The sequence below is a fragment of the Mauremys reevesii genome, linkage group 13 (genome assembly GCF_016161935.1).
Source record: "Mauremys reevesii isolate NIE-2019 linkage group 13, ASM1616193v1, whole genome shotgun sequence".
Classification (NCBI taxonomy): Eukaryota; Metazoa; Chordata; order Testudines; family Geoemydidae; genus Mauremys; species Mauremys reevesii.
Genome location: NC_052635.1, coordinates 4,899,978 through 4,916,148, shown reverse-complemented (window position 1 = coordinate 4,916,148; position 16,171 = coordinate 4,899,978). Strand labels below are relative to the sequence as shown.

General features: G+C 67.4%; 1 protein-coding gene across 1 annotated transcript in view; it reads right to left on the bottom strand.

Moving 5' to 3' along the window:
• The window catches only part of CARMIL3 (capping protein regulator and myosin 1 linker 3), a 36,998-nt gene extending 21,750 nt beyond the window's left edge, over window positions 1–15,248 (bottom strand). The window contains exons 1-8 of the mRNA XM_039498281.1: window positions 15,147–15,248; window positions 9,156–9,250; window positions 6,486–6,536; window positions 6,272–6,331; window positions 5,727–5,848; window positions 2,628–2,707; window positions 2,460–2,530; window positions 2,130–2,203 (exon numbers count right to left, since the gene is read on the bottom strand). Coding sequence (XP_039354215.1) covers window positions 2,130–2,203; window positions 2,460–2,530; window positions 2,628–2,707; window positions 5,727–5,848; window positions 6,272–6,331; window positions 6,486–6,536; window positions 9,156–9,250; window positions 15,147–15,210 — 617 coding nt within the window. The 5' untranslated portion in view covers window positions 15,211–15,248. The remainder of the gene's footprint in view (window positions 1–2,129; window positions 2,204–2,459; window positions 2,531–2,627; window positions 2,708–5,726; window positions 5,849–6,271; window positions 6,332–6,485; window positions 6,537–9,155; window positions 9,251–15,146) is intronic.
• Between the last annotated feature and the right edge of the window lie 923 nt (window positions 15,249–16,171).

Below are 16,171 nucleotides of genomic sequence, written 5' to 3'. Positions count from 1 at the left end.
GGTACAGGGTTATTGGGGTGCTGGCAAGGGGTATTGGGATACAGGCAGGTTGGGGTACAATTTTTGTGGGTCTGGGGGTATTGATGTACAGGTGGGTTGGAGTACCAGTTTTTGGGGGTGCAGGGTGTCAGAGTACAGGGATATCAGGGTGCAGCAATATTGGGGTATGGGGTATCAGGGTATGTGGGCATCTGGTACAGGGTATCGGGGTGAAGGTGGGTTGAGGTACTGTTTTTTGGGGTACAGGCTATTGGGGTATCAGGATACAGGGTATCTGGGTGCAGGGTACTAGAGTACAGGTATTGGGGTACAGGGTACCAGGGTACAGGGTATCGGGGTAAAGGTGGGTTGGGGTGCCGGGTTTTGGGGGTGCAGGGGTATTGCGGTATGGGGTATGGGGTGGGGGCCAAGGAGTATCAGAGTACAGGGGGCATTGGGGCACAGCGTATCTGGGAAGGGAGTATTGGGGTACAGGTGGGTTGTGGTACTGGTTTTAGGGGGTGTTGGGGTAGGGGTGCAGTGTATTGGGGTGCATGTGGGTTGGGGTACTGGTTTTGGAGGGTGCAGGTGAGTCGGGGTACAGGTGGTTTGGGGTTCCAGATTTTGGGGGTGCAGGGGTATCGGGCACAGGGGGAATCAGGGTATAGGGGAATTGGGGCAAAGGGTTATTGGAATACAGGTGGATTGGGGTTCCAGGTATTGGGGGTGCAGGGTTATTGGGATACAGGGGTATCGGGTTATGTGGTATTGGGGTTCAGGGTTATCGGGGTATTGGGTTATGTGGTATTGGGGTGCAGGGTTATGGAGTACAGGGGTATTGGGTTATGTGATATTGGGGTGCAGGGTTATCGGGGTACAGGGGTATCAGGTTATGTGGTATTGGGGAGCAGGGTTATTGGGATACAGGGGTATCGGGTTATGTGGTATTGGGGTGCAGGGTTATTGGGGTACAGGGGTTTCAGGTTATGTGGTATTGGGGTGCAGTGTTATCGGGGTACAGGGGTATTGGGTTATGTGGTATTGGGGGTTCAGGGTTATTGGGGTACAGTGTATTGGGTTATGTTGTATTGGGGGTTCAGGGTTATTGGGGTACAGGGGTATCAGGTTATGTGGTATTGGGGAGCAGGGTTATCGGGATACAGGGACATTGAGTTATGTGGTATTGGGGTGCAGGGTTATTGGGTACAGGGCTATTGGGTTATGTGGTATTGGGGTGCAGGGTTATTGGGGCACAGGGGTATCAGGTTATGTGGTATTGGGGAGCAGGGTTATTGGGATACAGGGGTATTCGGTTATGTGGTATTGGGGTTCAGGGTTATCGGGGTATTGGGTTATGTGGTATTGGGGTGCAGGGTTATGGAGTACAGGGGTATCGGGTTATGTGGTATTGGGGTTCAGGGTTATCGGGGTATTGGGTTATGTGGTATTGGGGTGCAGGGTTATGGAGTACAGGGGTATTGGGTTATGTGGTATTGGGGTTCAGGGTTATCGGGGTACAGGGGTATCAGGTTATGTGGTATTGGGGAGCAGGGTTATCGGGATACAGGGACATTGGGTTATGTGGTATTGGGGTGCAGGGTTATTGGGTACAGGGCTCTTGGGTTATGTGGTATTGGGGTGCAGGGCTATTGGGGTACAGGTGTTTCAGGTTATGTGGTATTGGGGTGCAGTGTTATCGGGGTACAGGGGTATTGGGTTATGTGGCATTGGGGTTCAGGGTAATTGGGGTACAGGGTATTGGGTTATGTGGTATTGGGGAGCAGGGTTATCGGGGTACAGGGGTATCAGGTTATGTGGTATTGGGGAGCAGGGTTATCGGGATACAGGGACATTGGGTTATGTGGTATTGGGGTGCAGGGTTATCGGGATACAGGGATATCAGTTTATGTGGTATTGGGGTGCAGGGTTATCGGGATACAGGGATATCAGGTTATGTGGTATTGGGGTGCAGGGGTATCGGGGTACAGGGTTATCGGGTTATGTGGTATTGGGGTGCTGGGTTATCGGGGTACAGGGTTATCGGGTTACGTGGTATTGGGGTGCTGGGTTATCGGGGTACAGGGTTATCGGGTTACGTGGTATTGGGGTGCTGGGTTATCGGGGTACAGGGGCATCGGGGAGTCCCTCACCGGCTTTCCAGGTGGCTGAAGTCCAACAGGTTGAATTCCCGATTGTCAGCCGAGTGGTAGATGGTGTCGACATCCTGGCAATGGGGGGAAGGAGGGTGAGAGAAATGGGGGGACCCCCATGTCCCCCCTCCAAGAGCCCTGGGCAAGGGGACCCGCCCCTTCTCCCCCACTGCCTCCTCCAGCCCCTCCTCCGCCTTCCCCTCCCCCACCCCCAGCCCCCCCACACCTACCCCCTGCACCTCCTCCGCCTTCCTCCCCACCCCACCCCCAGCCCCCACACCTACCCCTGCACCTCCTCCGCCTTCCTCCCCACCCCAGCCCCACACCTACCCACTGCACCTCCTCCCGGCAGCACAGCCCGTTGTAGTCGCACAGGGCAGCGTAGGTCTCGGAGAACCCCCCTGCCAGGGAGACAGACAGAGCCACGGACATCAGTGCGGGGGCCTCCCCTCCCTGCCCCCAGTCCCCTCCCCCACCTTCTCTCCCCCCCACACTCACCGCAGATGCTGTGGCTGGTGGAAGTTGAACTCTCGGAGTTGGGGGACGTGTCCCGGGGGGTCTCGGGGGTCCTCAGACAGCTGGGGGGAGGCAGAGTGTCAGGATTCCTGGGTTCTATCCCCTCCCCCACTCCCTGCAGCCCAGCGCCCCCTGCTGCCCCCCACCCCGCTCCCTGCAGCCTGACGCCCCCCAGTGACCCCCCTGCTCCCTACAGCCCTGAGCCCCCCAGTGACCCCCCCACACCCTGCAGCCTGGCGCCCCCCAGTGACCCCCCTGCTCCCTGCAGCCCTGAGCCCCCTAGTGACCCCCCCGCTCCCTGCAGCCCTGAGCCCGCCAGTGACCCCCCCTCTCCCTGCAGCCCTGAGCCCCCCAGTGACCCCGCTCCCTGCAGCCCTGAGCCCCCAGTGACCCCCGCTCCTGCAGCCCTGAGCCCCAGTGACCCCCGCTCCCTGCAGCCCTGAGCCCCCAGTGACCCCGCTCCCTGCAGCCCTGAGCCCCCAGTGACCCCGCTCCCTCCAGCCCTGAGCCCCCAGTGACCCCGCTCCCTGCAGCCTGAGCCCCCAGTGACCCCTCGCTCCTGCAGCCCTGAGCCCCCAGTGACCCCCGCTCCTGCAGCCCTGAGCCCCCAGTGACCCCCGCTCCCTGCAGCCCTGAGCCCCCAGTGACCCCCGCTCCTGCAGCCCTGAGCCCCCAGTGACCCCTCGCTCCCTGCAGCCATGAGCCCCAGTGACCCCTCGCTCCCTGCAGCCCTGAGCCCCTAGCGACCCCCGCTCCCTGCAGCCCTGAGCCTGCCAGTGACCCCGCTCCCTGCAGCCCTGAGCCCCAGTGACCCCTCGCTCCCTGCAGCCCTGAGCCCCCAGTGACCCCTCGCTCCCTGCAGCCCTGAGCCCCAGTGACCCCCGCTCCCTGCAGCCCTGAGCCCCAGTGACCCCTCACACCCTGCAGCCCTGAGCCCCCAGTGACCCCCGCTCCCTGCAGCCCTGAGCCCCCAGTGACCCCACACCCTGCAGCCTGGCGCCCCAGTGACCCCACACCCTGCAGCCCTGAGCCCCCAGTGACCCCTGCTCCCTGCAGCCCTGAGCCCCTAGTGACCCCGCCCCTGCAGCCCTGAGCCCGCCAGTGACCCCGCTCCCTGCAGCCCTGAGCCCCCAGTGACCCCTCACCCTGCAGCCCTGAGCCCCAGTGACCCCCCCGCTCCCTGCAGCCCTGAGCCCCCCAGTGACCCCCCCGCTCCCTGCAGCCCTGAGCCCCCCAGTGACCCCCTCGCTCCCTGCAGCCCTGAGCCCCCCAGGGACCCCCCGGCTCCCTGCAGCCCTGAGCCCCCCAGTGACCCCCCCGCTCCCTGCAGCCCTGAGCCCCAGTGACCCCCGCTCCCTGCAGCCCTGAGCCCCCAGTGACCCCCGCCCCTGCAGCCCTGAGCCCCCACTGACCCCTCGCTCCCTGCAGCCCTGAGCCCCCAGTGACCCCTCGCTCCTGCAGCCCTGAGCCCCCAGTGACCCCTCGCACCCTGCAGCCCTGAGCCCCAGTGACCCCTCGCTCCCTGCAGCCCTGAGCCCCCAGTGACCCCTCATACCCTGCAGCCCTGAGCCCCAGTGACCCCTCTCACACCCTGCAGCCCTGAGCCCCTAGTGACCCCTCGCTCCCTGCAGCCCTGAGCCCCCCAGTGACCCCTCGCTCCCTGCAGCCCTGAGCCCCAGTGACCCCTGCTCCCTGCAGCCCTGAGCCCCCTAGTGACCCCCGCGCTCCCTGCAGCCCTGAGCCCCCCAGTGACCCCCTGCTCCTGCAGCCCTGAGCCCCCAGTGACCCCTCACACCCTGCAGCCCTGAGCCCCCAGTGACCCCCGCTCCTTGCAGCCCTGAGCCCCCCAGTGACCCCCCGCTCCCTGCAGCCCTGAGCCCCCCACTGACCCCTTCACACCCTGCAGCCCTGAGCCCCCCAGTGACCCCCCCGCTCCCTGCAGCCCTGAGCCCCCCAGTGACCCCCCCGCTCCCTGCAGCCCTGAGCCCCCCAGTGACCCCCTCGCTCCCTGCAGCCCTGAGCCCCCAGTGACCCCGCTCCTGCAGCCCTGAGCCCCCAGTGACCCCTCGCTCCCTGCAGCCCTGAGCCCCCAGTGACCCCGCTCCTGCAGCCCTGAGCCCCCAGTGACCCCCGCTCCCTGCAGCCCTGAGCCCCCAGTGACCCCCGCTCCCTCCAGCCCTGAGCCCCCAGTGACCCCTCGCTCCCTGCAGCCCTGAGCCTCAGTGACGCCCGCTCCCTGCAGCCCTGAGCCCCCAGTGACCTCAGACCCTGCAGCCCTGAGCCCCCAGTGACCCCTCGCACCCTGCAGCCTGAGCCCCCAGTGACCCCCTCATACCCTGCAGCCCTGAGCCCCCAGTGACCCCCACACCCTGCAGCCCTGAGCCCCAGTGACCCCTCGCTCCCTGCAGCCCTGAGCCCCAGTGACCCCCGCTCCCTGCAGCCCTGAGCCCCCCAGTGACCCCCGCTCCCTGCAGCCCTGAGCCCCCAGTGACCCCGCTCCCTCCAGCCCTGAGCCCCCAGTGACCCCCGCTCCCTGCAGCCCTGAGCCCCAGTGACCCCCGCTCCCTCCAGCCCTGAGCCCCCAGTGACCCCTCGCTCCCTGCAGCCCTGAGCCCCAGTGACCCCTCACACCCTGCAGCCCTGAGCCCCCAGTGACCCCCGCCCTGCAGCCCTGAGCCCCCAGTGACCCCCGCTCCCTGCAGCCCTGAGCCCCACTGACCCTCACACCCTGCAGCCCTGAGCCCCAGTGACCCCCGCTCCCTGCAGCCCTGAGCCCCAGTGACCCCCGCTCCCTGCAGCCCTGAGCCCCCCAGTGACCCCGCTCCTGCAGCCCTGAGCCCCCAGTGACCCCCGCTCCTCCAGCCCTGAGCCCCCAGTGACCCCTGCCCCTGCAGCCCTGAGCCCCCAGTGACCCCTCGCTCCCTGCAGCCCTGAGCCCCCAGTGACCCCCGCTCCCTGCAGCCCTGAGCCCCAGTGACCCCCTGCCCCTGCAGCCTGAGCCCCCAGTGACCCCCGCTCCCTGCAGCCCTGAGCCCCCCAGTGACCCCCTCGCTCCCTGCAGCCCTGAGCCCCCGCACTCACCCTGCCGTGGGGCTGGGGAAGATCTTGCTGAGAGCCGCGTTGACGTGCTGGGTGACCTGCTCGGCGCCGGCCGGGCTGGGGAATTTGAAGCTGTAGGTGGCTTTCTCCGTGTCCACCAGGATCTGAGAGACGGGGAGGGGGGAGCCGGGGGGAGGTTGGGGGTGGGGCGGGGACCGGGGAGTGGGGAGACAGCAGGAACATTTCTCACCCAACACAAATTATTCCCACTACCAAGAGCTGTGACCCTGATTAACTAATCAACTCCACACCACTACCCAAGAGTGTGGGGGCAGGTGGGGGCCAGCAGGGGCGCTGTCCCTGGTTGGGGGCAGTAACAGCGGGGGGGGCAGCAGGGGGCCAGCGGGGGGGGCGCTGTCTCCGGGCGGGGGGGGGCAGTAACAGCGGGGGGGCAGCAGGGGGCCAGCAGGGGGCGCTGTCTCCGGGCGGGGGGGGCAGTAACAGCGGGGGGGCAGCAGGGGGCCAGCGGGGGAGGCAGCAGGGGGCCAGCGGGGGGGGCGCTGTCTCTGGGCTGGGGGGGCACTAACCTGGCAGTGGTTTATTGTGTTTAACGTTCGAATTTCCAAGACATTGAAGGAGCTTTCGACCTGGGGAGAGACGGGAGAGAATGAGTGTGAGTGTGTGTGAGTGTGAGTGTGTGTGAGTGTGTCTGTGTGAGTCCATGAGTGTGTGTCCGTGTGTGAGTGTGTCCGTGTCCCTGCGCCCCCTGCTGGCGGGGCCCCAGGTGTGTCTCACACTCACCTTGGCCGGCACTTTCAGCCCGAAGACGTGGAGCCGCCAGGCCGTCAGCACCTGCGGGGAACAAGCAGCCCCCGTGAAACGAGTGCGAGGAGACGCCGGGATCCCCCCTCCCCCCCCGCCACTGGGCTCAGCGCAGTCAGCCCTGGGGAGAACGACATCAAAGCTTCTGGGGTGACTCATGGAAAGAGGATCCTGAGGGGCACAGGCAGGGCGAGGGGGGGCAGGGCTGGGCTGGCAGGGGCTGTGGGTCGGGAATGAGGGGCACCGGCAGGGCTGAGGGGGGGGCAGGGCTGGGCTAGCAGGGGCTGCGGGTCGGGAATGCGGGGCACCGGCAGGGCTGGGCTAGCAGGGGCTGCGGGTCGGGAATGAGGGGCACCGGCAGGGCTGGGCTAGCAGGGGCTGCGGGTCGGGAGTGAGGGCCACCGGAAGGGCTGGGGGGCAGGGGCTGCGGTCGGGAGTGAGGGGCACCGGCAGGGCTGGGCTGGCAGGGGCTGCGGGTCGGGAGTGAGGGGCACCGGGGGCTCGGGGTCAGGGCTGGGCTGGCAGGGGCTGTGGGTCGGGAGTGAGGGGCACCGGCAGGGCTGGGGCAGGGGCTGCGGTCGGGAGTGAGGGCACCGGCAGGGCTGGGGGCAGGGGCTGCGGTCGGGAGTGAGGGGCACCGGCAGGGCTGGGGGCAGGGGCTGCGGGTCAGGAGTGAGGGGCACCGGCAGGGCTGGGGGCAGGGCTGCGGTCGGGAGTGAGGGCACCGGCAGGGTGGGGGGCAGGGGCTGCGGGTCGGGAGTGAGGGCACCGGCAGGGCTGGGGGCAGGAGCTGCGGTCGGGAGTGAGGGGCACCGGCAGGGCTGGGGTCAGGGGCTGCGGGTCGGGAGTGAGGGCACCGGCAGGGCTGGGGGCAGGGGCTGCGGTCGGGAGTGAGGCACCGGCAGGGCTGGGCTAGCAGGGGCTGCGGGTCGGGAGTGAGGGGCACCGGCAGGGCTGGGGGCAGGGGCTGTGGTCGGGAGTGAGGGGCACCGGCAGGGCTGGGCTAGCAGGGGCTGCGGGTCGGGAGTGAGGGGCACCGGCAGGGTGTGGGGGCAGGGGCTGCGGGTCGGGAGTGAGGGGCACGGCAGGGCTGGGGGCAGGGCTGCGGTCGGGAGTGAGGGGCACCGGCAGGGCTGGGGGCAGGGGCTGCGGTCGGGAGTGAGGCACCGGCAGGGCTGGGGGCAGGGGCTGCGGGTCGGGAGTGAGGGCACCGGCAGGGCTGGGGGCAGGGGCTGCGGGTCGGGAGTGAGGGGCACCGGCAGGGCTGGGGGCAGGGGCTGCGGGTCGGGAGTGAGGGCACCGGCAGGCTGGGGGCAGGGGCTGCGGGTCGGGAGTGAGGGCACCAGTAGGGCTGGGGCAGGGGCTGCGTCGGGAGTGAGGGGCACCGGCAGGGCTGGGCTAGCAGGGGCTGCGGGTCGGGAGTGAGGCACCGGCAGGGCTGGGGGCAGGGGCTGGTCGGGCGTGAGGGGCACCGGCAGGGCTGGGGGGGCCCGGGGCTGCGGGTCGGGAGTGAGGGGCACCGGCAGGGCTGGGCTAGCAGGGGGCTGCAGGTCGGGAGTGAGGGGCACCGGCAGGGCTGGGGGGCAGGGGCTGCGGGTCGGGAGTGAGGGCACCGGCAGGGCTGGGCTAGCAGGGGCTGCAGGTCGGGAGTGAGGGGTACCGGCAGGGCTGGGGGCAGGGGCTGCGGGTCGGGAGTGAGGGGCACCGGCAGGGCTGGGCGAGCAGCGGCTGTGGGTCGGGAGTGAGGGGCACCGGCAGGGCTGGGGCAGGGGCAGCGGGTCAGGAGTGAGGGGCACCGGCAGGGCTGGGGGGGGCTGCGGGTCGGGAGTGAGGGGCACCGGCAGGGCTGGGGGGGCTGCGGGTCGGGAGTGAGGGGCACCGGCAGAGCTGGGGGGGGGGCAGGGGCTGCGGGTCGGGCGTGAGGGGCACCGGCAGGGCTGGGGGCAGGGGCTGCGGGTCGGGAGTGAGGGCACCGGCAGGGCTGGGCTAGCAGGGGCTGCAGGTCGGGAGTGAGGGGCACCGGCAGGGCTGGGGGCAGGGGCTGCGGGTCGGGAGTGAGGGGCACCGGCAGGCTGGGCTAGCAGGGGCTGCAGGTCGGGAGTGAGGGGCACCGGCAGGGCTGGGGGCAGGGGCTGGGGGTCGGGTGTGTGGGGGACCGGCAGGGCTGGGCTAGCAGGGGCTGTGGGTCGGGAGTGAGGGCACCGGCAGGGCTGGGGCAGGGGCTGCGGGTCGGGAGTGAGGGGCACCGGCAGGGCTGGGGGCAGGGGCTGCGGGTCGGGAGTGAGGGCACCGGCAGGGCTGGGGGCGGGGCTGCGGGTCGGGAGTGAGGGGCACCGGCAGGGCTGGGGGCAGGGGCTGCGGGTCGGGAGTGAGGGGCACCGGCAGGGCTGGGGCAGGGGCTGCGGGTCGGGAGTGAGGGGCACCGGCAGGGCTGGGGCAGGGGCTGCGGGTCGGGAGTGAGGGGCAGGGCTGGGGGCAGGGGCTGCGGGAGGGCTGAGGGCACCGGCAGGGGCTGCGGGTCGGGAGTGAGGGGCACCGGCAGGGCTGGGGGACGGGGGCTGCGGGTCGGGAGTGAGGGGCACCGGCAGGGCTGGGGGGCCAGGGGGCTGCGGGTCGGGAGTGAGGCACCCCGTCAACCCAGTAACTCACCAACACACGATCCTCAAACTTCTTGGGCTTGGTTTCAAGCTTCACCTTCAGCAGCAGGGGGCTGGGCGGGCGGCTCAGGGCCTGGCGAATGCTGTCTGCAAAGGGGGGAGGGGATCAACGCTGGGGGCCCCCCAGCCCCGTCCCCAGCAGGGTGGGACCCCGCGATTCACCTCCCAGCCCCGCCAGGGGGCAGGGGCTACAGGGAGCAGGGCAGGGGGGGGGGGGCAGCAGGGGGGGGGGCAGCAGGGGTGGGGGGGCAGCAGGGGCGCAGGGCTGCAGGGCAGGGGTGCAGGGGCGGGGTGGGGGCTGCAGGGCCGGGCAGCAGGGCGCTGGGCAGCAGGGTGGGGAGGGGCAGCAGAGGCCAGGGGCAGCAGGGGCGCCAGGCTGCAGGGCGTGGGGGGGCAGGCGGGGCAGCAGGGGCGCTGGGCTGCAGGGGCGGTGCAGGCGCCAGGCAGCAGGGTCTGGGGCAGGGGGCAGCAGGGGCGCAGGCAGCAGGAGCGGGGGGCAGGGCGGGGCAGCAGGGCCGGGGCAGCAGGGGCGCTGGGCTGCAGGGCGTGGGGCAGCAGGGGCGGGGTGGGGGCTGCAGGGGCCGGGGGCAGCAGGGGCGCTGGGCTGCAGGGAGCGGGGGCAGCAGGGGCGCTGGGCCTTGGGGCCTGACCCTGGCATCTCGCCTGGCAGGGAGAAGCCAGCGGGGCAGGGGCAGGTGGGGGCGCAGGGCAGCAGGGGGCCGGGGGGGCGCAGGGCAGCAGGGGGGGCAGCAGGGGCGCTGGGCCTTGGGGGGCAGCAGGGGGCGCTGGGCCTTGGGGGGCAGCACGGGGCGCAGGGCAGCAGGGGGCCGGGGGGCAGCAGGGGGCGCTGGGCCTTGGGGGGCAGCAGGGGGCGCTGGGCCTTGGGGGGCCTGGCCCTGGCATCTCGCCCTGGCAGGCAGAAGCCAGCGGGGGCAGGGAGAGGAAGTGAAAGCAGCCGCTACCCGGAGCACTTAAGGAAGGAAACCCACAGACACCGGAACAGAGGGTGGGGCCCACGGGGTGGCTGATGGAACAGCCCTGCCCCCCAGGCGCCCCTCCCCCCCGCAGCCCGTGTTCGGATTCCGGGGGCCGTTCTTGGGGCCCCTTTCGGGGACACGGGGACCCCGAGTGGGGGGAGGGATTCCCGGGGTCGTTCCAATCCCACTGGCACTGGGCTGGGGGGGGGATTCCCTCGGGGTGTTTGCGACAAGAGGGCCAGACAGCAAGTGTGAATCACAACCAAGCCCCTGATATCGGGGCGCTGGGCCCCCCGGTTTGTAACAGTGTCTGTGACAGGTGTGTGGCAGGGAGCGAGGGGGGGGTGGGGATAGAGAGATGGAGGGAGCGGATGCAGGGCCGCTCCAGACCCCAGCGCGCCAAGCGCACTTGGGGCGGCGTGCCGTGGGAGGGCGGCAGGCGGCTCCGGTGGCCCTCCTGCAGACGTGCCTGCTGATGCTCCACCGGAGCTGTGGGACCAGGGGACCCTCCGCAGGCACGTCTGCAGCAGGTCCACCGGAGCCACGGGACTGGCGACCGCCAGAGCACCCCCCGCGGCGTGCCGCCCTGCTTGGGGCAGCACAATTCCTAGAGCCGCCCCTGGGTGGATGGACATAGATAGATAGATAGATCGAGGGGGTGGATGGAGATAGATAGATCGAGGGGGTCGACGGGGATAGATAGATCGACGGGGTGGTCGGGGATGGATAGCCGAGGGGGTCGATGGGGATAGATAGATGGGGTGGATGGGGATAGATGGATAGATAGATAGATAGATAGATGGGGTAGATGGGGATGGATAGACAGAGGGGTGGATGGGGTGGTTGGGGATAGATAGCTAGATAGATGGGGTGGATGCGGATGGATAGATAGATAGAGGGGGTGGAAGGGGATAGATAGATAGATTGATCAGGGGTCAATGGGGATAGATAGAGGGGTGGAGGATAGATAGATAGATCGAGGGGGTGGATGAGGATGGATAGATCGAGGGGCTGGATGGGGATGGATAGATAGATAGATGGGGTGGATGGGGATGGATAGATCGAGGGGGTGGATGCGGATGGATAGACAGAGGGGTGGATGGGGATGGATAGATCGAGGGGGTGGATGGGGTGGATGGGGATCGATAGATAGATAGATGGGGTGGATGGGGATGGATAGCTCGAGGGGGTGGATGGGGATGGATAGCTCGAGGGGGTGGATGGGGATAGATAGCTAGATAGATGGGGTGGATGCGGATGGATAGATAGATGGGGTGGATGGGGACGGATAGCTCGAGGGGGTGGATGCGGCTGGATAGATCGAGGGGGTGGATGGGGATGGATAGATAGATCGAGGGGGTGGATGCGGCTGGATAGATAGATGGGGTGGATGGGGTGGATGGGGATAGATAGCTAGATAGATGGGGTGGATGGGGATGGATAGCTCGAGGGGTGGATGGGGATGGATAGATCGAGGGGTGGATGGGGTGGATGGGGATAGATAGATAGATGGGGTGGATGCGGATGGATAGATCGAGGGGTGGATGGGGTGGATGGGGATAGATAGATAGATAGATGGATGGGGTGGATGGGGATGGATAGCTCGAGGTGGATGGGGTGGATGGGGATAGATAGCTAGATAGATGGGGTGGATGGGGTGGATAGCTCGAGGGGTGGATGGGGTGGATAGCTCGAGGGGTGGATGGGGATGGATAGCTCGAGGGGTGGATGGGGATGGATAGCTCGAGGGGTGGATGGGGATGGATAGCTCGAGGGGTGGATGGGGATGGATAGACAGAGGGGTGGATGGGGATGGATAGCTCGAGGGGTGGATGGGGATGGATAGCTCGAGGGGTGGATGGGGATGCATAGATCGAGGGGTGGATGTGGATGGATAGCTCGAGGGGTGGATGGGGTGGATGGGGATGGATAGCTCGAGGGGGATGGGGATGGATAGCTCGAGGGGTGGATGGGGTGGATGGGGATGGATAGCTCGAGGGGTGGATGGGGATGGATAGCTCGAGGGGTGGATGGGGATAGATAGATAGATGGGGTGGATGGGGATGGATAGCTCGAGGGGTGGATGGGGTGGATGGGGATGGATAGCTCGAGGGGGTGGATGGGGTGGATGGGGATAGATAGATAGATGGGGTGGATGGGGATGGATAGATAGATGGGGTGGATGGGGATGGATAGCTCGAGGGGGTGGATGGGGATGGATAGATCGTGGGGGTGGTTGGGGATGGATAGATAGATGGGGTGGATGGGGATGGATAGCTCGAGGGGGTGGATGGGGATGGATAGATAGATGGGGTGGATGGGGATGGATGGGGATGGATAGCTCGAGGGGGTGGATGGGGATGGATAGCTCGAGGGGGTGGATGGGGATGGATAGATAGATGGGATGGATGCGGATGGATAGACAGAGGGGTGGATGGGGATGGATAGCTTGAGGGGGTGGATGGGGATGGATAGATAGAGGGGGTGGATGCGGATGGATAGATCGAGGGGGTGGATGGGGTGGATGGGGATAGATAGATAGATAGATGGGGTGGATGGGGATGGATAGCTCGAGGGGGTGGATGGGGATAGATAGATCGAGGGGGTGGATGGGGTGGATGGGGACGGATAGCTAGCTAGATGGGGTGGATGCGGATGGACAGACAGACACACACACAGACGGGGTTAGCTGGATCACACCCCGGGCGTATCTGGGTTATTTCGCTGGCAGGCCCCAGCGTGGGGTTGGTTTGTCAGTTGTCGTGTTGCCGCCTGTTGGAGCCGGGATGTCTCACTCGAGCTAGGCTGCGTTTCCACTACCGAGCCGGCCCCGCTGGGCTGTGTCGTGTGCGTGTCCGTGTGTGGATAGCTGGCAGGCAGCCTGACATCCCCCACTCTCTGCTGTCACAACCTGAGATGTCACAACCCTTCCACCAAAGCCACAGCCAAGGCCTGAATCCGGCTGGCGGGGGGAAGCGGGGGCCGCATCAGGCACAGAGGAACCAGCCCTCGCACGGACACAGGCCACAGGATGCAACCGACAGCAGATGCACTGCCACATCTGCGCCCCAGCCACAAGAGAACCCAGGAGTCCTGGCTGCTCCATCCACTAGACCCCACTGCCCTCCCACAGCCGGGGAGAGAACCCAGGAGTCCTGGCTCCCAGACCCCCCCCCCGCTCCAACCACTAGACCCCACTGCCCTCCCACAGCCGGGGAGAGAACCCAGGAGTCCTGGCTCCCAGCCGCCCCACTCCAACCACTAGACCCCACTGCCCTCCCACAGCTGGGGAGAGAACCCAGGAGTCCTGGCTCCCAGCCCCCCTGCTCTAACCACTAGACCCCACTGTCCAGAGTCCAGGGCACCATTCACCCGGGAAGGAGGGACGCACAGGGGATGGGAGGATTGGGGGGGGATGGATGTGGGGATGGTGAGGTCTGGGGCAATGGCCTGGAGATGGATGTGGGGGGGAATGGGAGAGGCCAGGTGGGCTGCTGGGATGGCCAGAGGATGGGGTCGAACAGTGGTTGGGGGTGGGGAGATAGGGAGAGATGGAGGCTGGGTAATGGGGGAGTTGGGAGAGATGGGGAGGGGCTGGGGATGGACGGGGGTGGGGATGGGGAATAGGGGAGCGGGAGAGATGGGGCAGGGGTGGGGGCTGGGAATGGGGGAGCTGGGAGAGATGGGGCGGGGTGGGGGTGGGAATGGGGAGAGATGGGGCAGGGGTGGGGGCTGGGGAGAGATGGGGCAGGGGAGAGATGGGGCAGGGGTGGGGACGGACAGGGGCAGGGGTGGGGGGGGAATGGGGGCGGGGAGAGATGGGGCAGGGGTGGGGTGGGAATGGGGAGCGGGAGAGATGGGGCAGGTGTGGGGAATGGGGAGCGGGAGAGATGGGGAGATGGGGCAGATGGGGCAGGGGTATGGGGCAATGGGGGCGGAGAGATGGGGCAGGGGTGGGGGTGGGAATGGGGAGGGGAGAGATGGGGCAGGGGTGGGGTGGGGAATGGGGAGCGGGAGAGATGGGGCAGGGGTGGGGTGGGAATGGGAGCGGGAGAGATGGGGCAGGGGTGGGGGTGGGGAATGGGGGAGATGGGGCAGGGGTGGGGAGAGATGGGGCAGGGGTGGGGTGGGGAATGGGGAGCGGGAGAGATGGGGCAGGGGTGGGGTGGGAATGGGGAGCAGGGAGAGATGGGGCAGGGGTGGGGTGGGGAATGGGGAGCGGGGAGAGATGGGGCGGGGCAGGGGTGGGAATGGGAGCGGGAGAGATGGGGCAGGGGTGGGGTGGGAATGGGGAGCGGGGAGAGATGGGGCAGGGGTGGGGGTGGGGAATGGGGAGCGGGAGAGATGGGGCAGGGGTGGGGTGGGAATGATGGGGCAGGGGTGGGGTGGGAATGGGGAGCGGGAGAGATGGGGCAGGGGTGGGGTGGGAATGGGGGAGCGGGAGAGATGGGGCAGGTGGGAATGGGAGCGAGAGATGGGCGGGGTGGGGGTGGAATGGGGAGCGGGAGAGATGGGGCAGGGGTGGGGGTGGGAATGGGGGGGAGAGATGGGGCAGGAGAGATGGGGCGGGGGGGTGGGAATGGGGAGCGGGAGAAATGGGGCAGGGGTGGGGTGGGAATGGGAGCGGGAGAGATGGGGCAGGGGTGGGGTGGGGAATGGGGAGCGGGGAGAGATGGGGCAGGGGTGGGGTGGGGGGTGGGAATGGGGGCAGGGAGAGATGGGGCAGGGGTGGGGTGGGGAATGGGGAGGGGAGAGATGGGGCGGGGGCAGGGGTGGGGAATGGGGAGGAGAGATGGGGCAGGGGTGGGGGTGGGAATGGGGAGGGGTGGGGAATGGGAGGGAGAGATGGGGCAGGGGGGGTGGGAATGGGGAGCGGGAGAGATGGGGCAGGGTGGGGTGGGAATGGGGAGCGGGGAGATATGGGGCAGGGGTGGGGCGGACGGGGCGGGGAATGGGAGGCTGGAGGGGGCGGGGGCTGGAGGGGGCAGGAGGAGCCCCAGCGGTACCTTGCAGGTCCGGGCGCGGCCCCCCGCCGGCCGGGCCATGGCAGCTGCGGGGCCGGAGCCACATGCCGGGGCCGGGCGCAGGCAGCAGCGGAGTCTGCGCAAACCCCCGTATCAGCTGGGCAGGCGCTGAGCTCCCCGCATCTTCCTCCTCCCGCCCAGGCATCCTCCCGCCCAGGTACCATCTGGGCAGGTGCTGAGCTCCCCCTCCGGCATCTCCCCCTCGCGCGTCCCCTGCCCTGAACCCCGCATCTCCCCGCATCTTCCCCTCCCGCCCTGGCATCCTCCCGCCCAGGTACCATCTGGGCAGGTCCTCCTCCGCCCCGGGCATCCTCTCCCCCCCACCAGGTACCATCTGGGCAGGTGCTGAGCTCCCCCTCCGGCATCTCCCCCCCCTCGTCCTGAGCATCCGCCCCTTGTGAGCTCCCCCCTACACCATGACCGAGGGGGTCTATAGCGTGACGGGGGTGCCTATAGGAAATTATAGGGAGTGTCTATATGGGTTCATAGGGGTGTCTGTAGAGATAGATGGGGTGTCTATGGGCGTAGATTGGGAGTATCTATAGGGGTTCATAGCGGTGTCTATAGGGGCATATAGGGGTGTCTATAGGGTAGATGGGGTTATCTACGGGGTGGGTAGGGAGTGTCAATAGGGACGAACAGGGGGTGTCTATGGGGTAGACGGGGTATCTACAGGGGTAGGTGGGGATGTCTATTGGGGAAGACTGGGTTTGTCTTGTGGGGTAGAGGGGGTGTCTATAGTTGTAGACAGGGGGTGTCTATTGGAGTAGATTGGGGTGTCTTTAGGGGTAGATGGGGTGTCTATAGAGGTAGATCGGGGTGTCTATAGGGGTAGACAGGGGGTGTCTATGGGGTAGATGGGGGTGTCTATTAGGGTACATGGGGTGTCTATGGGGTAGACAGGGGTGTCTATGGGGTAGATGGGGTGTCTATGGGGTAGATCGGGGTGTCTATTAGGGGTACATGGGGTGTCAATGGGGTAGGTGGGGTGTCTATAGAGGTAGACA